Below are 21,939 nucleotides of genomic sequence, written 5' to 3' on the forward strand. Positions count from 1 at the left end.
AAAAACTCTCAGCAAAATAGGATTAGAAGGAAAACTCCTAAACATAATAAAGGGCATTTATACAAAGCCAATAGCCAACATCATCCTAAATGGAGAGAGCCTGAAAGCACTTCCCTTGAGACTGGGAACCACACAAGCATACCCTTTACCAGCACTCTTACTCAACATTGTGCTTGGGTCCTAGCCAGAGCAATTAGGCTAGATAAAGAAATAAAGGGCATCCAGATTGGCAAGGAAGAAGTAAAAGTAATTCTATTTGCAGATGACATGATCTTATACACAGAAAACCCTAAGGAATACTCAGGAAAACTACTGAAACTAATAGAAGAGTTCAGCAGAGCATCGGGATACAAGATTAACATACAAAAATCAGTTGGATTCCTCTACACCAAATAAAAGAACATCGAAGAGGAAATCACCAAATCAGTATCATTTACAGTAGCCCCCAAGAAGACAAAATACTTAGGAATAAATCTTACCAGAGATGTAAACGACTTATACAAAGAAAACTACAAAACACTTCTGCAAGAAACCAAAAGAGACCTACATAAGTGGAAAAACGTACCTTGCTCATAGATAGGAAGACTTAACATTATAAAAATGTCTATTCTACCAAAAGCGATCTATGCATTTAATGCAATTTCAATCCAAATTCCAATGACACTTTTTAATGAGATGGAGAAACAAATCACCGACTTCATATGGAAGGGAAAGAGGCCCTGGATAAGTAAACATTACTGAAATAGAAGAACAAAGTGGGAGGCCTTACTCTACCTGATTTTAGAACCTATCATACCACCACAGTAGTCAAAAGAGGCTGGTACATCCAGACATAAATCCATCTACATATGAGCAATTGATATTTGACAAAGGCCCCAAAACACTTAAATGGGGAAAAGACAGTCTCTTTAACAAATAGTGCTGGCATAACTGGATATCCATCTGTAAAAAAATGAAACAAGACCCTATCTGACACCATGCACAAAAACAAACTCAAAATGGATCAAAGACCTAAATATAAAATGATAAAGTTCACGGAAGAAAAAATAGGGACAATGTTAGGAGCCCTAATACATGGCATAAACAGTATACAAAACATTACTAAAAATACAGAAGAAAAACTGGATAACTAGGAGCTCCTACAAATCAGACACCTATGCTCATCCAAAGAATTCACCAAAAGAGTAAAAAGACTGCCTACAGACTGGGAAAAAGTTTTTAGCTATGACATTTCTGATCAGCACCTGATCTCTAAAATCTACATGATATGCAAAAACTCTACTACAAAAAGACAAATAACCCAATTAAAAAATGGGCAAAAGATATGAACAGACACTTCATGAAAGAAGACATTTAGGTAGAGGAAATGCTCACAATCATTAGCCATCAGAGAAATGGAAATAAAAACTACAAGGAGATTCCATCTCACTCCAACAAGGCTGGGGTTATCCAAAAAACACAAAATAATAAATGTTGGAGAGGTTATGGAGATATTGGAACACTTATACACTGCTAGTGGGAATGTAAAATGATACAGCCACTTTGGAAATCGATTTGGCGCTTCCTCATAAAGCTAGAAATAGAAGTACTGTATAATCTAGCAGTCCCACTCCTTAGAATATACCCTAGAGAAATAAGAGCCTTTACACAAACAGATGTGTGCACACCCATGTTTATTGCAGCACTGTGGAATACTATGCATCGATGAAGAACAGTGAAGAATCGGTGAAACATTTCATAACATGGAGGAATCTGGAAGGCATTATACTGAGTGAAGCTAGTCAGTTGCAAAAAGACAAATCTTGTAGAAGAACACTATTATAAGAACTCGAGAAATAGTTTAAACAGAGAAGAAAATAGTCTTTGATGGTTATAAGAGGGCGAGGGAGGGAGGTGGGAGAAGGGTGGTCACTAATTAGATAGTAGATAAGAACTACTTTAGGTGATGGGAAAGACAACACACAATAGAGGCGAGGTCAGCATAACTGGACTAAACCAAAAGCAAAGAAGTTTCCCTAATAAACTGAAAGCTTTGAAGGCCAGTGTAACAGGAGCAGGGGTCTGGGGACCATGGTTTCAGGGGACATCTAAGTGTATTGCATAATAAAATTTATTAAGAAAACATTCTGCATCCCACTTTGGAGAGTGGCGTCTGGGGTCTTAAACGCTAGCAAGTTGCCATCTAAGATACATCAATTGGTCTCAACCCACCTGGATCAAAAGAGAATGAAGAGCACCAAGGACACAAGGTAATTATGAGCCCAAGAGACAGAAAGGGCCACATAAGCCAGAGACTATATCAGCCTGAGATCAGAAGAACTAGATGGTGCCTGGCTACAACCAATGACTGCCCTGACAGGGACCACAACAGAGAACCCCTGAGGGAGCAGGAGAGCAGTTGGATGCAGACCCCAAATTCTCGTAAAAAGACTAGACTTAATGGTCTGACTGGGACGAGAAGGATCCCAGTGGTCATGCTTCCCCCCCCAGACCTTCTGTTGGCCCAGGGCAGGAAGCATTCCCAAAGCCAGCTCTTCAGACAGGGATTGGGCTGGACAATGGGATGGACATGGATGCTGGTGAGGAGTGAGCTTCTTGGATCAGGTGGACACTTGAGACTATGTTGGCATGTCCTGTCTGGATGGGAGGTGAGAGGGTAGAGGGGGTTAGAAGCTAGCCAAATGGACACAAAAAGAGAGAGTGGAGGGAGAGAGTGGGCTCTCTCATTAAGGGGTGATCTATTGTTAGTATGTAGCAAGGTGTATTTTAGTTTTTATGTGAGAGAGTGACTTGATTTGTAAACTTTCACTTAAAACACAATAAAAAATTTAAAAAAAGAGCAGGAGTGGTAATATTAATTTCTGACAAAATAGACTTTAAAGTAAAATCCACCACAAAGGATAAGGAAGGACACTATATAATGATTAAAGGGCTAATATACCAGGAAGATATAGCCACAATAAATATTTACGCACCCAATGACAGGGTTCAGAAATACATAAAACAAACTCTAAGAGCATTGAAAAGAGAGACACACAGCTCCACAATAATAGTAGGAGACTTCTACACAGCACTTTTGTCAAACATCCAGAAAGAAGCTCAGTAAAGACATGGGAGATCTAAATGCCACAATCAACCAACTTGACCTCATAGACATATACAGAACACTTCAACCAAAAGCAGCCGAATGTACTTTCTTTTCCAACACACATGGAATATTCTCCAGAACAGACCACATATTAGGCAATAAAGCAAGTCTTAACAGAATCTAAAACATCAAAATATTACAAAGTGTCTTTTTGGACCATAAAGCCATAAAAGTAGAAATCAATAACAGAAAGGCAAGGAAAAAAAATCTAACACATGGAAACTGAATAACACCTTGCTCAAAAACTACTGAGATATAGAAGAATTTAAGATCGGAATAAGGACATTTACAGAATTAGAATACAAACACTTCTTACCAGAAACTTTGGGACACAGCTAAACCAATGCTCAGAGGTCAACTTATAGCAACAAATGCACACATACAGAAAGAAGAAAGGGCCAAAATCAAAGAATTATCCCTACAACACAAACAAATAGGAAGACAGCAGCAAAAGAAGCCCTCGGGCACTAGGAGAAAGCAAATAATAAAAACTAGGACAGAATTAAATGAAATAGAGAACAGAAAAACAATCAAAAGAGTTAAGAAGATTAAAAGCTGGTTCTTTGAAAAGATCAACAAAAATGATAAACCATCGACCAAAAGGACAAAAGAAAAACAGGAGAGGAAGCAAATAACCCAAATAAGAAATGAATTGGGTGATACCACAAAGGACCCAACTGAAATTAAAAGAATAAGAACACTATGAAAAATTGTACTCTAACAAATTTGAAAACCTAGAGGAAATGGATGAATTTCTAGAAACTCACTGCCTACTTTAACTAATACAAACAGAGGTAGAACACTAAATAAACCTATTACAAAAGAAGAGATTAAAAAGGTAAATAAAAAACTCCCAACAATATCAAAAAAGCCCTAGCCCTGATGGTTTCACTGGAGAATTCTACCAAACTTTTAGAAAGGAGTTAACACCACTACTACTAAAGGTATTTCAGAGCATAGAAGAGGATGGAATACTCCCTAACTCATTTTATGAAGCCAGCATACCCCTGATACCAAAACCAGGTAAAGACACAAGAAAAAAAGAAAATTCAGACCTATGTCCCTGATGAATTCAGACTCAAAAATCCACAACAAAATTCTAGCCCTTTGATTTCTTGACTGCTGCTTCCATGGCTGTTGATTGTGGATCCAAGTAAAATGAAATCCTTGACAGCTTCGATCTTTTCTCCGTTTATCATGATGTTGCTCATTGGTCCAGTTGTAAAGATTTTTGTTTTCTTTATGTTGAGGTGCAGTCCATACTGAAGGCTGTGGTCTTCGATCTTCATTAGTAAGTGCTCCAAGTCCTCTTGACTTTCAGCAAGCAAGGTTGTGTCATCTGCATAACGCAGGTTGTTAATGAGTCTTCCTCCAATTTTGATGCCCCGTTCTTCTTCATATAGTCCAGCTTCTTGTGTTATTTGCTCAGGATACAGATTGAAGAGATATGGTGAAAGAATACAACCCTGATGCACACCTTTCCTGATTTTAAACCAATCAGTATCCCCTTGTTCTGTCTGAACAACTGCCTCTTGATCTATGTAAAGATTCCTCATGAGCACAACTAAGTGTTCCAGAGTTCCCATTCTTCGCAATGTTATCCATAATTTGTTATGATCCACACAGTTGAATGCCTCTGCATAGTCAATAAAACACAGGTAAACATCCTTCTGGTATTCTCTGCTTTCAGCCAGGATCCATCCGACATCAGCAATGATATCCCTGGTTCCACGTCCCGTCCTCTTCTGAAACCGGCCTGAATTTCTAGCAGTTCCCTGTCGATATACTGCTGCAGCCATTTTTGAATGGTCTTCAGCAAAATTTTGCTTGCGTGTGACATTAATGATATTGTTCTATAATTCCCACATTCGGTTGGATCACTTTTCTTGGGAATAGGCATAAATATGGATCTCTTCCAGTCAGTTGGCCAGGAAGCTGTCTTCCGTATTTCTTGACATAGATGAGTAAGCACCTCCAGTGCTGCATCTGTTTGTTGAAACATCTCAATTGATATTCCATCAATTCCTGGAGCCTTGTTTTTCGCCCATGTCCTCAGAGCAGCTTGGACTTCTTCCTTCAGTACCATCGGTTCCTGATCATATGCTACGTCTTGAAATGGTTGAACATCAACTAATTCTTTTTGGTATAATGACTCTGTGTATTCCTTCCATCTTCTTTTGATGCTTCCTGTGTCATTTAATATTTTCCCCATAGAATCCTTCACTATTGCAACTCGAGGCTTGAATTTTTTCTTCAGTTCTTTCAGCTTGAGAAACACCGAGCATGTTTTCCATTTCCAGCTCTTTGCGCATGTCATTATAATACTTTACTTTGTCTTCTTGAGCCACACTTTGAATTTTTCTGTTCAGTTCTTTTACTTCATCATTTCTTCTTTTTGCTTTAGCTGCTTGATGTGCAAGAGCAAGTTTCAGAGTCTCCTCTGACATCCATCTTGGTCTTTTCTTTCTTTCCTGTCTTTTCAATGACTTCTTGTTCTCTTCATGTATGGTGTCCTTGATGTCATTCCACAACTTGTCTTCGGTCACTACTGTTCAATGTGCCAAATCTATTCTTGAGATGGCCTCTAAATTCAGGTGGGATATACTCAAGGTCATATTTTGGCTCTTGTGGACTTGCTGATTTTTTTCAGTTTCTACTTGAACTTGCATATGAGCAATTGATGGTCTGTTCCACAGTCGGCCCCTGGCCTTGTTCTGGCTGGTGATATTGAGCTTTTCCAATCGTCTCTTACCACAGATGTAGTCAATTTGATTTCTGTGTGTTCCATCTGGCAAGGTCCATGTGTAAGTAGCCATTTATGTTGGTGAAAGAAGGTATTTGCAATGAAGAAGTCGTTGGTCTTGCAAAATTCTATCATTCGATCTCCAGCATTGTTTCTATCACTAAGGCCATATTTTCCAACTACTGATCCCTCTTCTTTGTTTCCAACTTTCGCATTAAAATCACCAATAATTATCAATGCATCTTGATTGCATGTTCGGTCAATTTCAGACTGCAGCAGCTGATAAAAATCTTCTATTTCTTCATCTTTGGCCTTAGTGGTTAGTGTGTATATTTGAATAATAGACTTATTAATTTGTCTTCCTTGTAGGTATATAGATATTATCCTATCACTGACAGCATTGTACTTCAGGATAGATCTTGAAATGTTCTTTTTGATGATGAACGCAACACCATTCCTCTTCAAGTTGTCATTCCCAGCATAGGAGACTATGTGATTGTCCAATTCAAAATGGCCAATACCAGTTCATTTCAGCTCACTAATGCCTAGGATATTGATGTTTATGCGTTCCATTTCATTTTTGACAATTTCTAATTTTCCTAGATTCATACTTTGTACATTCCAGGTTCCGATTATTAATGGATGTTTGCAGCTGTTCCTTTTCATTTTGAGTCATGCTACCTCAGCAAATGAAGGTCGTGAAAGCTTTACTCCATCCACGTCATTAAGGTCGACCCTACTTTGAGGAGGCAGCTCTTCCCCAGTCATCTTTTCAGTGCCTTCCAACCTGGGGAGCTCATCTTCCAGCACTACATCAGACAATGTTCCGCTGCTATTCATAAGGTTTTCACTGGCTAATACTTTTCAGCAGCAGCTGCCGGGTCCTTCTTCCTAGTCTGTCTTAGTCTGGAAACTCAGCTGAAACATGTCCTCCATGGGTGACCCTGCTGGTATCTGAATACCAGTGGCATAGCTTCCAGCATCACAGCAACACACAAGCCCCCACAGTACGACAAACTGACAGACACGTGGGGGGGTTGCTTCCTTAAAAAGCAAGAAATACAACTACCATAAGATCCAGCAATCCTACTCCTTGGAATATATTCTAGAGAAATAAGAGCCCTCTCACAAACAGATACATACACACCTATGTTCACTGCAGCACTGTTTAGAATAGCAAAAAGATGGAAAGAACCAAGGTTCCCATCGATGGATGAATGGATAATCATATTACAGTTCATTCACAAGAGGAATGATGAATCCGCGAAACATCTCATAACTTGGATGAATCTGGAAGGCATTACGGTGGGTGAAACTAGTCGCAAAAGGACAAGTATTGTATAGGACCACTACTAATATCACTCAAGAAAAGGTTTAAACAGAGAAGAAAATATTATTCGATTGTTAAGAGGGTAGGGAGGGAGGGAGAGGGGTATTCACTAATTAGATAGTAGACAAGAATTATTTTAGGTGAGAAGAAAGTCAACACACATTACAGGGGAAGTCAGCACCACTGTAGTAAACCAAAAACTAAGAAGTTTCCTGAATACGAGCAAACATTTTGAGGGACAGAGTAGCAGGTGCGGGGGTCTGAAGACCATGGTTTCAGGGACATCCAGGTCAACTGGCATAACAAAGTGTATTAAGAAAACGTTCTGCATCCCACTTTGGTGAGTGGCATCTGGGGTCTTAAAAGCTAGCAAGCAGCCATCTAAGATGCATCAATTGGTCTCAACCCACTTGGAGCAAAGGAGAATGAAGAACAGCAAAGACACAAGGAAAGTAAGAGCCCAAGAGACAGAAAGGGGCACATAAACCAGAGGCTGAGAATGAAAGAACTAGATGGTGCCCGGCTACCACCAATGAGCGCCCTGACAGGGAACACAATAGAGAATCCCTGATGGAGCAGGAGAAAAGTGGGACGCAGAACTCAAATTCTAGTAAAAAGACCAGACTTAATGATCTTACTGAGCCTGAAGGGACCTCAGAGGACATGGCCCCTGGACTTTGGTAGCCCAAAAGTCTTTCTGAAGCCAACTCTTCAGACAAAGATTAGACTGGACTATAAGATGTAAAATACTGGTGAGGAGTGTGCTTTTTAGCTCAAGTAAACACATGAGACTATGTGGGTAGCTCCTGACCAGAGGCGAGATGAGAAGGCACAGGGGACAGGAGCTAGTTGAATGGATATGGGAAATACAGGGTGGAGAGGAGGAGTGTGCTGTCACATTATAGGGAGAGCAACTAGTGTCACGTAAGAATGCATGTATAAGTTTTTGTATGAGAAAGTAACTTGAACTGTAAACTTTCACTAAAAGCACAACAAAAAGAAAAAAGAAAACCCTATGAAGCACATTCTACTCTGACACACATGGGATTGCCATGAGTTGGAGTCCACTCAGTGGCAGCTAACAACAATTGTGCATCCATACTGTGCTAGCCACTAGGGGTATGAGATGCCCTAATAGAGCTAAGGGGGAAACCAAGATGGATGAACACAGTGTCTCACTGGCATTGTGACCCCCCTCCTCTAACTCCTGTCCTCGGGCTGAACCTTCGGCTACACTCCCACTGTGGGACCCCACTTGCCGAGGCTCCTTTGAGAAGTGCGTGTCCGCTTGTCAGGGTGGAAACATCTTTCACTGTCGGGGAGCATCAGTCTGAACTGTGCTCAGCTCTTTCTCCAGCTTTACCTTCCATGCACACCACATACCTCAGTCTTTCCAAGCCAACTACGGCTCCCCAGATGGGCCATTTCATGTCATGCTGCTCTCCCTTTATATCTGCCTCCCCTGCCTGGGCTGCCCAATGGACCCTGGCTCATTCTTGAAGCACCAGAGCAGCTGTTTCCTACAGTCTGAAGATTCCTCTGGTAGGTTCTCAAAGCAGAGTAGCTGACTTCCACTCATGTCACCCATGTGGCCTTGTACACACTTGGCTGGACACGCACCACCTCTCTGCACTGGATTGATATGTGTGCATCTGATGTCCAAGGAGGGTACCCTCCTAATTTCTGGATTCTGAGAACTTAGTGCGGAGCATCTCCATAAGTGCTTCTTGGATGAATGAATGAACCGTAGACAGGAATCCTCAAGTTCAGAAAAGACGGGAAAAGGTCCAAAAGGTCTTGCTGGAGCTCTGTCCATATCTTCTCAGTCTGGAAGAGGTCTGCCCACAGGCTTTCTTATGCCTGTGGCCCGTTTCCACACGATGAAAGAGTTAAGGGAGCGAGGTCCCTGACCTCAGCCCTGCAGTCAGGAAGGGCACACAGGAGACTCCCGACAAAAACGTGGGGTTTTCCTGGTTGTCAGAGTGAGTGCAGTGACCGCAGGAGGTCATGGAAAGAGCGCGGGACCTGAAGTCCTGAAACCCCTTAGCCTCTTGTAGCCCCAGATTTCTAGTTATGAAATGGGGAAAATAACAATCCCACTCCCCTCCTAGGCTGGTGTGAAGATGACATGTCTCTCACTCTGAAAGTACTTTGTCAACACAGAAGCAGCTGTGAATGGTGGTCAGAACTGCTCCTTGTCACCACAGGCCAAGTCCCTCAAAAGCCTCTCTCTTCTCTTCTGGAGTTTGTCTGGGAGGCTGGTCTGGGAATCCCCCGTAGCTCACTGCCTCTGCCTCTGCTCCTGCTCATTTTAGCCAGCATTTACCCAGAGCCTGGGACCAGTGAAGTTAATGTAATTCAGTATTGATTACAAATTTCATTTCTGCCTGTCCATGAGCCATTAGCTTAGATCAACACATTCTCCACCCTTGGTTAAGCATTTCTGCAGAGTCCAGGCAGGGTCCCTAGCTGCCACAGTGGGCGGTGCAGGCCTGTCTTGCAAATCATTCATTTCCACCTTCCAACACTAAGGCCTTACGGCCAGTTCTCCAGTTCTCTAGGGCTGGAAGGCCAGTCCAGAGCCTCGCCAGCCCCAGCTGTGGCGGTGCCACACGTCTGAGGGGGCTGGTGAAGTATGGGGCCATTACAAACTTTGGCATTTTCCATGGGAAGAGGAACACTGTTCTCCCATGAGTTGGTGGGTGTATCTGGAAGAGTAGGCAGGAGGGAGGCCCCTCTGGGACACAAGCAGCCACCTTCGTCTCCTCTCATGTCCCGGCAGTCTGGGGCCCGGGCAGCAGGGAGTGTTTTTCTCAGCCTGTGTTCTTTAAATCCCCTGGCACTCACAACCTATGAGGCGGGGGCAGGGGGGAGGGTGCCAGCCACAGCATGACCCATAGCTGCTGCTTGGGGGAGTATCCAGAGCATAGGTTCTGGCTGGTGGTGGCTGAGCATTTCCTCACGCTTTCTGCAGATGGGTGTTTACTCTCCCTGCCCTCAGGGCACCCCCCGCCCCCGGACCCAGTGACCACACTGCAGCCAACACTGTCTGAGGCTCAGTGCAGCCATGCCACTTCTCTGTGTAAAAGCTGGACAGGGGCTGAGGCCTAGTACCCTGGCTCATCACCTCATCCCGCCCACCGCCTTCCTGCCTTGCAGCCTCACCTGGGTCAGTCTGTCCAGTGCACGGCCTCTGGACTTGGCACACGAGCCTTTCTCTGCTGGAACCATGTTCCTCTATTGTTGTCCAGATCAGGACCTGGTGGGTGGGTAAGTGTGCATGCGGTGTTCAAGAACTGTTGGGAACTGAAACCCAGCACTCCCACTTCCTGGTGGGATGACCTTCCTGGCAAGTTCCCTAACCTCTTGGGCCCTCACTTGCCTCATCTGGAAAATGTGGCAACAGTGGTTTCTTTCTCAACTGGAAGTCTTTGAGGACTGAATGAGATTTTGCAGGTACCTGCACATGGCAGGTAACAGGACATTAATACGGAAGTTTCAACAGGGGCACCAAGACACAAGAGATGTGACCTTATCAAGTGAGGTGCTGGCCCAAGGAGCAAACTTTCAAAGAGGCTGGGAAAATCAGTTACACAAGATGGGGAGGAATGTGGGAAGAATGAACTGGTATTGTGTTTTGCACAGGCAAGCAACTCTAGGGCATTTTGTATCTAAGCATGCCCAGAGTTGTCACAGGGCCTGCCAGGCAGGGACAGGGGAAGGCCTGGCCCTCCTGGGACAGTAGAGGGCACAACTCAGGTTGCTTCACGAGTTACATGGTTCTATGGAATGGTTATACATGCTCGATAAGCCTTAGTTACGGTCAGTTTGTCCTACTGTGGTGGCTTGCATGTTGCTGTGATGCTGGAATCTAAGACTAAGACAGGCTAGGAAGAAAGGCCTAGCAATCTACTTCCAAAAATTAGCCAATGAGAATCCTCTGGATGACAGCAAGTATTGTCTGATATAGTGCTGGAAGATAAGCCCCTAAGGTGGAAGGCACTGTAACAGCTTCAACAATGGACTCAAACATACCAATAATCGTGAAGACGGCAGGCTGGCCAAGTCTCATTCTGTGTACATGGGGTTGAAACATACCAATAATCGTGAAGACGGCAGGCTGGCCAAGTCTCATTCTGTGTACATGGGGTTGCCATGAGTTGGACATCTTTGAAGATGTTGCCAGTTAACATGAGGTCTTACTGGAATGGGGTGGGTCCTAACTCTATATGATTGGTATTCTTACGAAAGAGAAGAGACCCAGAGAGAGACACAGAGGAAAGGTGGCCATGTGAAGATGGCGACAGAGATTCCAAGAATACACCTACAAATCCAGGCATGCCAAAGATCACTGACAACCACCAGAAGCTCGGAGATAGGCTGGAAAAGATTACCTCTCAAAGCCTCCAAAGAAATTAGCACGGCAGACACTGACATAGAACTCCAGTACTGTGGGACAACAAATTTCTGTTCTTATAAGCTCCCCTTCTTTGTGGAACTTCGTTATGGCGGCTCTAGCACACCAACCCCTCTCCCACTAACCTGACGCTCACCCAGGCTGCTTGAGCTAAACATGTCTGAGATGGCCAGGACAGGGGGCTGACATGATCCCACCTTTTGTTTTGGCCCCAGCACACTGCAAATCCCTACTCGTGTCATGGAACAGGTGCTTGTTAGCAGCCAGATACCTTTACATCGCTGGGGCAGAGGTTGCTCTGTGAGGCCCGCCAGCTTCCACCTGCCTCTGGGCAGGGCTGTATTTGGGGAGGGAGACTCTGGGCCTGGACAGTCCTGGGTTTAAACTGCCTCTGATCTTAGCAGTGCTGCAAATGTGAGCATTTTAATCAAATTATTCTCACCTCAGTTTCCTCTCTCATCTTGCAGGGTTGTTGTAGGGAAAAAATGAGCTGCTTACATGTAAAAGGGGGTTCCACTCACACCTGGGCACATAATAGACACTCAGCAGATATTTCCTTACTCGCCTTCCCTCCTTCACTAAAGAAGAAAATGGAAGGACCATCTGTGGCCTTGAGTGTCTTGGTAATGAAAGGGGCATACCCTATGATTCTATTTATATGAAAATGAAACCCAGGCAAACCAGTCTATAGAGACAGAAATCAGGTGACTGGTGACCATGCTGTGAGGGGGGTGGGGCGTGACTAGGGGGAAACAGGAGGGATTTTCTGGGGTTAATAGAAAAGCTCCATATTTCGATCCAGGTGGTGGTCACCAAAGCATATGCATACATAAACAAAAAAAAAAACCAAGCCCAGTGCCATCGAGTCGATTCCGACTCAGAGAAGTATAGATAGATAAAAATTCATCAAGCTAGACACTTAAGATTTGTGCATTTTATTTTATGTAAACTATGCCTCAATTAAAAAAAGAAAAAATTAGAAATAAATAATGAAAATCCTAGAATAAATAGTATTCAAAAGGCCATTGTGTTCCCCAAATGGGGAATTTTATTTCTTCCAATCAGGCCCCTGGGGCTTGTCCTGGACCCTTTGCTGATGTGAGAAAACTTCTGGAAGGCTGGGTGAGAGAAAGCCTGCTCCTCTGTGCTGGGAAGAGGCTTGGCCAGGGGCAGAGGAAGACAGGCTTGGACACCTGAGAACCTGCCCTGAGGGAGGGGATCCACTTTGAGCAGCAGTGCCAGGGCCTGGCTTAGAAGTAAGGAGTCTGCTGGGTGAGTGACTAGAGCCCTGAGACTCCACGAAAGGCTCTTGTCTGTGAAGCCTCCAGTCCCTGGCCAGGCTCTGGCCCTGACCCTGGTACCAGCCCTCCCCCTCCTTGGCCCACCTCACTGATCTTGCCGCTAGCATTCTGTCCTCTGTCCTCTCCTCTCTCTGAGTCTCAGATGCTGCATCACCGAGTTAGGCTACTATTCCTTTCTTGCCCCACACTCAAGGCCTGGAGGCAGGGTACCTGACTGAGTCTGGGCTGAGCAAGAGGCAGTATGGGGTCACCATGGACATATCCCAGGAGGCTGCCCCATTCAGAACTGGGCAATTAGGGGAGGACTGTGAACTCCATCTACCACGAGTCTCTCAGTTTGTCATACTGTGGTGGCTTGCGTGTTGCTGTGATGCTGGAAGCTAGGCCACTGGTATTTGAAATACCAGCAGGGTCACCTGTAGTGGACAGGTTTTACTAGAGCTTCCAGACTAAGACAGACTAGGAGGAGAATTCTGGCCATCTACTTTCAGAAATTAGCCAGTAAAAACCCTGTGGATCACAACAGAATATTGTGCAATATAGTGCTGGAAGATAAGCCTCCTGGGTTGGAAGGCACTCAAAATACACAGTGGCCACAACAATGGACTCAGAATACCAATGACTGTGAAGATGGCGCAGGACCGGGCAATGTTCAGTTCTGTTGTACATGGGTTGTCATGAGTCGGAGCCAACTTGAGGGTGACAAGCAAGAAAAATAAAGTGAACTCTGTGGTTGCCCCTGAAGAGGAGAAACCTGCAGGACTCTGAACAATCCTCCAATTTGAATTGGCCTGAGGTCAGGTGGCTCTGGACTATCACCGCCCATCTCAAGGAGTCCTACGGCCTGGGGGGAAACAGCACTCTCCAGGCTTTCACCTCTGCTCCCTTCCCCGAAGGCAGCTACTTTCAACCTTTAGCTGGTTCTGTTTGCACTTACCTCCTCCTCTCTAAACAATATTCATTTATTGCCACTTCCTGATTTTTTTCCTTTTTAATATTCTCTATTGGTTTCTCACTATGGAAGGTGAGAGTCTGGCTTCTTCTACTACCTGCTCCTAGCACACATCCCACCCTGCCCTCCCATCTCCCAGTGCAGCTACAGTGAGTTTGGGTTAGATCTATGTACAGAAGGTGTGTGATTAGTGCTGTGTAATTACTAGTCCCAGTTAAGTGATGTAGTATACTATAACAATTTTCCCTTTCTTTTTGTTTCCCCTAGAGTTCATAATTGCTTTGCTTTTTCATTTGCTCAATTTCCTTATATGTATCAATAATGCAACATTTACTATTCCACCAGTTTTCTAAATCTAATCCCCATATGTTCAGATATATATGTTCTTCTTGAAGCTATCATTGCATTTCATTCTTAAAGGATCTATCACTCCCTTGGAGACATGTGGTGCCACATGCAGAGGTCTGTGAATAACGTGAATCCCTGCCCTGGGTTTGAGAGATCACAGAGGTTTTCACGTAAGGCAGACATGGATATGAATCCTACAGGATAAAGTCTGTTTCTCATCTGTTAATATGGGAGTAATAATATCCCATCACAGTGTAGTCAGAGGCATTAAATGAGATAATAAAATGAAAACACCTGGAGCATGGGGGTGGTGCACAATAAATGTTGATTTGCTTTCTCGTGGAAAAATCGCAGGAAAAATGAGGCCACTGAAAGTCCGTCATTCCCCTCGGGGAGTTTCTGTCCCCACCCCTAAAGTATTGGCCAGACTCTGAGCAGTCGTCAAGGCTTCTAAGACGCTGGCACTCCTGCTGATGAAGACAGCTAAAGCTGCTGTGGCAACTGCTCATCAGTCCAACGACTTCCCCTAAAAGGAGCCTCCTTAAAAGCACCATTATTTTGAAATCTTTCAAGCAAAGGCAGAGACTATAAGAGAAAATACTGATAGACTGATGACCTAAAAATTAAAAAGCTCACATATATCATTTAAAAAAAAAAGCTCTAATGGAAATGTAAAGGGCAAGCAACAACTGGGAAGACATCTGCAACATAAGCCAGTCACGGGAGGGGCCGAGTATCCTAAGGGCCTGGATCAGTTAGGGCAGAGACAGTGCTTCAGCCTCCCCGGCTAAGGCTTTCCTCACTATTCACCCATCCGTGCATCCGTCCATCCATCCACTCACTCATCATTCATTCAACAAATATGCACTGAGTGCCTGGCAGTTGGGGGTATAATCATGTTCAAAGCCAGAAACTGTCCCTGCCCTCACTGCAGTGACAATACAGTGGAGGTGACAGATATTCTCCAAATAATCACACTCAAGGTTAGCGCTCTGAAAGACAGGAGAGCAAGGAGCAGATGACCCAGCTTAGACAGGGGTGTGTGGGAGGGCTTCCCTGGCTGGTGACACTTAATCTGAGAGCTGGAGAGTGAGTGGGAACTGGAGAGTAAGTGTGCATCTGTGTGTGTGTGTGTGTGTGTGTGTGTGTGTGTGTGTGTGTGTGTGTGGTGGCTGGCTGGCCTTTCAGCTAGGAAAAACAGGATGTGCAAAAGCCCCGTGGTAGGAGGTTCATGGATCAGGTGGGGCCAGTGTGGCTGAAGCTGAAGAGTGAGAGGAGGCTGGAGGTTTGGTAGGGGCTGGACTGTAGGTAAGGGCTTTGGATTTTAACCCAACGAGTAACAGGGCAGCCACTGAAGAGTTCCACATTGGGGCTGGGGGTGGGTTCACGGCTGGGTTTGCATTGTGAATATATTGGTCTGGCTACTGAGTAGATAATGGATGGGGGTATGCAGAGTGTATGGGATATGAGATTATCGCCACACGTGATGGTGGCTGGAGGAGGATGAGGACATTCGGACGTGTGAAACAGGCAGAGTTGGGAGCTCTTTGGAACACAAAGCCAGTAGGCTCCCCCTATAACTCGTACCTGTGGACCAGGGCAAGCCAAAACAATAAACCTTTATGCTGGGTGGTGCTAGTGGGCACTGAGGAAGCCTCAAAATTGGAATAAACGAATCTTTGAGGAAACAAGCCCTGTGACGGTGGCATTTCAGAGATGGGAACAATAATGGTGGGCCAGGGTACCATCAGGGATGTGCAAAGGCCCTGTGGTAGGAGGTTCATGGGGCTCCAATATGGCCTTCACTGCTGTTAGTCTGTTACGCTGGGGTGGCTTGGGTGTTGCTGTGATGCTGGAAGCTGTGCCACTGGTTTATTTCAAATACCAGCAGGGTCACCCATGGTGGAGAGGTTTCAGCAGAGCTTTCAGACTAAGACAGAGTGGGAAGAAAGGCCTGGCAATCTACTGAAAATTAGCCAGTGGAAACCCTATGGATGACAGCAGAATAATGTCCAATATGGTGCTGGTTGATGAGCCCCTTGGTTGGAAGGCACTCAAAATACTAAGTGGCCCCAAGTGACTGGAGCACACCAACAATCATGAGCGCAGCACAGGGCTGGGCAAGGTTTTGTCCTACTGTACATGGGGTCACCATGAGTCAGAGTTGACTCGATAGCAACTAACAACAACTACAAATGTAGCCTGGAGAGATAGGGATGAACCAGACCCGATTCTTGCCCCGAAGAAGCTCCAGGTCCACGTGCCATGAGAAACCAGCTGGCCCAGCAGGCCGTGCGAGCAGAGTGTGAGGGCTCAGCATGGAATGGTGGTGGCAGGCGCTGGGGCGTGGCCCAGGTGGGGGTAGACCAGGCACTGCTGCCCCTTCTCGGCCTGGAAAGCTACCCACAGCACTCCCCGGGCACGTAACTTAGGTTTTCTATTTCAAAACATACACTGCAGTTTTTACAGCATCACAGTGACTCACTCCACTGTACACATAAGTCATTTCATGAAGTTTTAGTGAATTTGTCGTGTGTTCTTCTGGGAAAATTAGCAGGGGCCAGGGTGAACTGTGTCTTCCACTCCCACCGCCTGGGAATATAGCAATGGGGACTCAGGGGAGGAAGAGGTTGTCCTGGGGTATAACATCAGAAAAGGTTCCCTGCAGGGACCTCAGGAGCCAGGCAGAAGCTGAGCTGGGCAGGGCGGTCACACTGCTTCCAACAGTCTGACCAGGGTTAAACACGCCTGTTTGGCTTAAAGAAGTCTGAACTGGTCTAGGTAGGTACTGGCGAGCTAGAATCACTTATAGTATCAATGACCAGTATCAGCTCTTTGGGACTAATACGTGCTGGTTTCAATCAATTTGAACGACTTTCTTGGATCAGACCTATCCAGTTTGAACTGTGTAATGCACTTAAAACCAACCACATTGGTCTGAACTCACTGGCCTATTTTGAGCCATTTCGAGCAGGTCTGGGTTCTTCCCTATTTTTATTCATCATCCGTGTGTGTGTGTGTGTATGTGTGAATGTGAACACGTATTTACGTACATGTATGTATGTGTGTGGAGAACTGTGGTGCAATGGACAAGACCTCAGCTGCTAACCAAAAGGCTGGCAGGTCAAATACACCAACTGCTCCTTGGAAACCCTATGCAGCAGTTCTCCTCTGTTCTATAGAGTCCTTATGACTCAGAACTGACCTGATGGCAAGGGGTTTGGTTCGGTTTTTATGTGTGTATATTTGTATGTGTGTATACATGTGTGCATGTGTGAGTGCATGTATGTGAAACAGAGAATGTATGCGAAAGTGTGTGTGTTACGTGTGTGCATGTGTGTGTGTGTTTGTGTGTGTGTGCATGTGTATGTGTGTATATATGTGTGCGTGAGTGCATGTATGTGAAAAAGAGAATGTATGTGAAAGTGTGTGTGAGTGCGTATACGTGTGTGTATGTGAATGAGTGTATATGTATATGAATGTATATGTGTATGTGTATATGTGTGTATGTGTATGTGTACACATGTGTGTATGTGTGTGTACGTATGTGAAAAAGAGAATGTATGCGAAAGTGTGTGTGAGTGCATATACGTGTGTGTATACGCGTGTATGTGTATGTGTGTATTGAGAACATATGCTCCATCTGCTCCAATTCCTTGTAGGTAGAGCTCAGCTGGGGCATGACCATTGACCAAACACTTCTTAACCAGGTAATGGACAGTAAAGCTTTCCCTGGGAAGTTCTCGATCCTGACATCTCCTCGGGAAGGAGACATGAGGATGGCTCTCAGCATGACAGGGGCTTTGCCCAGCTCCCTCAGGGCCTGCTTGGATGTAGGCCTGCCAGGAAGCTAACAGCTGACATGGCCCCGGAGAAGTATCCCTGGGAAGCTGGGGTATCTACACCCCATTTGGAGTAGCCTTGCAGCCAGATCCCAAAGGTTTCAGAGCTGGATGACTGGGTCTGAGAGCCCATCAGGTGACCCTGGTTTTTTCCATGTAACCTAGCATATCTGCCTAGTTATGCAGTCTGGAAATACAACTGAATATCTGTCTGCCTATTCAACTATGCATCCATCTGTCCACCCACCCATCCACCTGTCCCACCTACCTTTCTATCTATCCATCCATCCATCCACCTGCTATCCATCTTCAGGAAGAGTCTGGACAAGACAGCGTCTGGATATCAGGGGCTGTAATTTCCATAGCTATCATGTGCTATGTTTATAACACGTACCCTGAAAGGTTTGCAGGGGGCTGAATTTTGATGAAAGTTCTTCCGCTACCACAGCCTGATTTCTTTGAGGGACATATGTATAAATTTTTGGACTATTTTTCTCCAGAAATGTCCCCAGGGAGGGTTACTCCTTAACAAGTTGCAAGTCTGACCCTGTGTGGTCTGGCTGCTGGCCTGGACTCCTGCCACCTGCTGCACACGTACCCGCCCCCCCAGGCCCCCCTCCCTGCTGTCATCTCTGGCCCCAGTGGCCCTGCCCCCCCCCCTCCACGGCACTTGCACATGCTGTTCCCTCTGCCTGGAGCATGGCCTCCTTCCTCCACCACCCCTTCACCTAGTTAACTCCCATCGTTGCTCAGCTCACAGCTCAGGCACCGCTTCTGTCCTCTGGAAGTGTGACCTGAGCCCCAGTGCAAGGCAGATCCATTTGTAATATACCCTAATAGGAGGCTTCTTGCCATGCTTTTTATAACATTTCTGCAAGTGATTATTTTATTAGTTTCTGAAGAACTGCACTGCAAAGCTAATATTTTAACATATCCAACCAGATAACATCCTCTAGTAGAGGGTCTCTCAAGCTATTGACATTCTGGGCCAGATAATTCTGTTATGGGGCCGTCCCGTGCACAGCAGTATGCTCAGAGGATCCCTGGCCTCTGCCCACTAGATGCCAGTGGCACCCTCAGTTGGAACATCCAAAAGATGCTTCCACACATTGCCAAATGTCCACTGGAGGGCAAACTCACCCCTGCTTGGGAACCACTGGTCTAGAGCAAATATTTATAAGAAGTTTGGGCTTTCAAAGGCAGGTTGCCTGCAAAGGCCTTTACTGAAGTACTGGTCTTTTTCTAGACTGGTGCTGTCCAAGAGAAATATAATGTAAGCCACATATGTAATTTTAAATATTCTAGTAGCCATATTAAAAAAAAGTGAAACAAAAAAAACAGGTAAAAGTAATATGAATAATACATTTTATATAACCCAATATATCCAAAATATTACCATTTCGGCATGCAATCAATATAAAATAATTGAGATATTTTACATTATTTTTTCATGGTGTGCACTTCCCTTGATTTGGACTAGCCACATATCAAGTGTTCAAAAGCACATGTGGCTAGTGGCTACTGTGTTACACAGCACAGGTCTAGAACCGGGAGACATGGTCAACCCTCTGCCATGTGCCTGCTTGGGTTCCACTGTCAGGGGTCTCCACTGAGAAGGCCACTAGGAGGAGCTCTGCCTCAGGAGGGGGAGGAAAGACCATGGCTCACTGAGGGAGTCTGGCCTGGTTCCACCTCTTGAGCCCAGAGGTTCTGGCCTGGTTCCACCCCTTGGGCCCAGGGGGTCTGGCCAGGTCCTACCTCTTGGGTCGTCACCAGACTGCACTCCCTCCTACTTTGCCACCTGGGGCCCAAGAGTCATAGCCCATCCTGAAGGACTCACAGTGGGGTCCTGATGGCTGCTGAACACACCCTGGAGGGCCAACACTGTCCATCTGTCTGTCTGGAAAGAGGAACATCTACTTAAAGGCATCCGAGTGAACGCAGGGTGCAGACGAGATGGAGTGTTTCGTCTGCTGTACCTGGGACACTGTGAGCCAGAACCAGCTCAGTGGCACCTAACAACAACAGGATGGATGTGCTCCCTTCTACGTCAAAGCAGTCCGAGTGTCTCTGCTGCCATCAGCCTCCCCAGGCTGAGGCACCTCCCTCAAAAGGGAGCCTCGGCCTCCCCAAACACATTCCATCTTTTTGAAAGCAGATGTTCTCGTCTAAAATGACACTTGACCTGCCCAAGAAGCTGCTGTCCAGTGAGCTTGTCCTAGCCCTGTCCAGTGGCCAAGTCCCCAGGCCACTCTGGTGGGGCAGGCTGGCTGAGGTGCTAGCCCAGTCCTACAGGATAAGCCCTGCAAGGCTCTCCTGACTCCCCTCCCTTACTTGTCTCTGAACCCGCTCCCCTGCCACCCCCTCCTGTCTTCAGCACCCTGCAGCTTCCAGGGAATCTCTGGCAGGAGCCCTGTCCTGGCCGGAGTAACCGCTTCCTGCACCGTGGCAGCGCCTGTAGGCTCCGTGGAGCAGCCGCTTGGCCCCTGGAAGCAGCACCTCGCTTGGACAGGGCTGACTCCAGAAGCCAAGACACCGCCTGGTGAGGGCCCCCCCCCCGTCTCAGCTGCTGGGGCAAATTTTGAGCATTTCCCTTCTAGTAAAGAAACACAAATTTCCCCAAAGCCGTTACCTGGCCACCTCGAGCAGCGCCTATTTTTTACGGGGTGAGGTCTGCACACCCAGTCTGGGCACGCAGACAGCCAAGCTCAGGGCTGACCCCCGGCCCCAGGCGCGAAGGCCACAGCAGTCTCGAGGACGCGCCCCACCCAGCAGCAACAGCCCACAGAACGCCTGCCCCCTGACACCCAGCGTTGCCAAAAGCCACATGCGCCGCCGGACGCACCCAGGAGGCTGGACTCACCTTTCCTGGCCTGCCTGGTCTTCGGGCTCAGCATGCCCCGCACCTGCCCGGCCACGGTCGCCGGCCGGTCACGCTGTCGGCCGCCCCCCTCTTCTCTCGCTGTCGCCCCGTCGCCCCGCATGCCTTGTCCGGGCCCGGGTGGCCGCCGGCATCACGCTCCCTCGGCTCCCGCTCCCGGCTCCGGAGGGACGGCTGCCTTGGACTGAATAACCCCCAGGGCGCTATCTACCCAGCCCAGAATTAATCTCCATCACGGTGAACCCTAAAGAGCCTCGGTCGTCACTGCTGATAAATCACTGGCAGGGCGGGGCTGGCCGCGCTCTTCCTCCGCGGACCTGGGGCGCACGTGAGGCCGCCCGTTCAGCCGGGGCCGCCGGCCGCCGGGCTCCTCCCACGCGCAGGGGCGACCAGCCCGGGCCGGCAGACTCTGCGAGCGGGGGGCGGGGCCGGCAGGGGCGGGGCCGGCAGACTGCGAGGCGGGAGGCGGAGCCGGGAGGGGCGGGGCCGGGAGGGGCAGGACCGGGAGGGGCGGAGCCAGGATGGGCGTGGTCGGGAGTGGGGGGGCCGGCTGGCTGGGAGGCGGGGCCAGGAGGGGCGGGGCTGCGAGGCGGGAGGCGGGGCCGGGAGGGGCGCGGCTGGCTGGCTGCGGGAGGCGGGGCCGGGAGGGGCGGGGCCGGCAGACTGCGAGGCGGGAGGCGGGGCCGGGAGGGGCACAGTCGGGAGGGGCGGGGCCGGCTGACTGAGAGGCGGGAGGTGGAGCCGGGGACGGAGCCGGGCGCGGTGCGGTGAGGCGGGGCGGAGACGGCACGGGTTTGACCGTGCGGGCGTGCGCCGGGAGGGGGCGGGGCCGGGAGGGGCGAGGCCGGGAGGGGCCAACAGACTGCGAGGCGGGAGTCGGGGCCGTGAGGGGCGGGGGCCAGGAGGGGCGGGGCCAGGAGGGGCGGGGCGGGGCGGGGCGGAGACGGCATGGGTTGGACCGTGCGGGCGTGCGCCGG

The 21,939-nt window shown here is 47.4% G+C and overlaps 1 protein-coding gene across 3 annotated transcripts in view; it reads right to left on the reverse strand.

The window, feature by feature from the left end:
• ARHGAP22 (Rho GTPase activating protein 22) overlaps positions 1–21,325 on the reverse strand; it is a 229,692-nt gene extending 208,367 nt beyond the window's left edge. For all 3 annotated transcript variants that reach the window (XM_049854933.1, XM_049854932.1, XM_049854934.1), the window contains exon 1: positions 20,945–21,325. In XM_049854933.1, coding sequence (XP_049710890.1) covers positions 20,945–21,065 — 121 coding nt within the window. In that variant the 5' untranslated portion in view covers positions 21,066–21,325. The remainder of the gene's footprint in view (positions 1–20,944) is intronic.
• Positions 21,326–21,939: the final 614 nt, after the last annotated feature.

Source organism: Elephas maximus, chromosome 16 (assembly GCF_024166365.1).
Source record: "Elephas maximus indicus isolate mEleMax1 chromosome 16, mEleMax1 primary haplotype, whole genome shotgun sequence".
Taxonomy (NCBI): Eukaryota; Metazoa; Chordata; class Mammalia; order Proboscidea; family Elephantidae; genus Elephas; species Elephas maximus.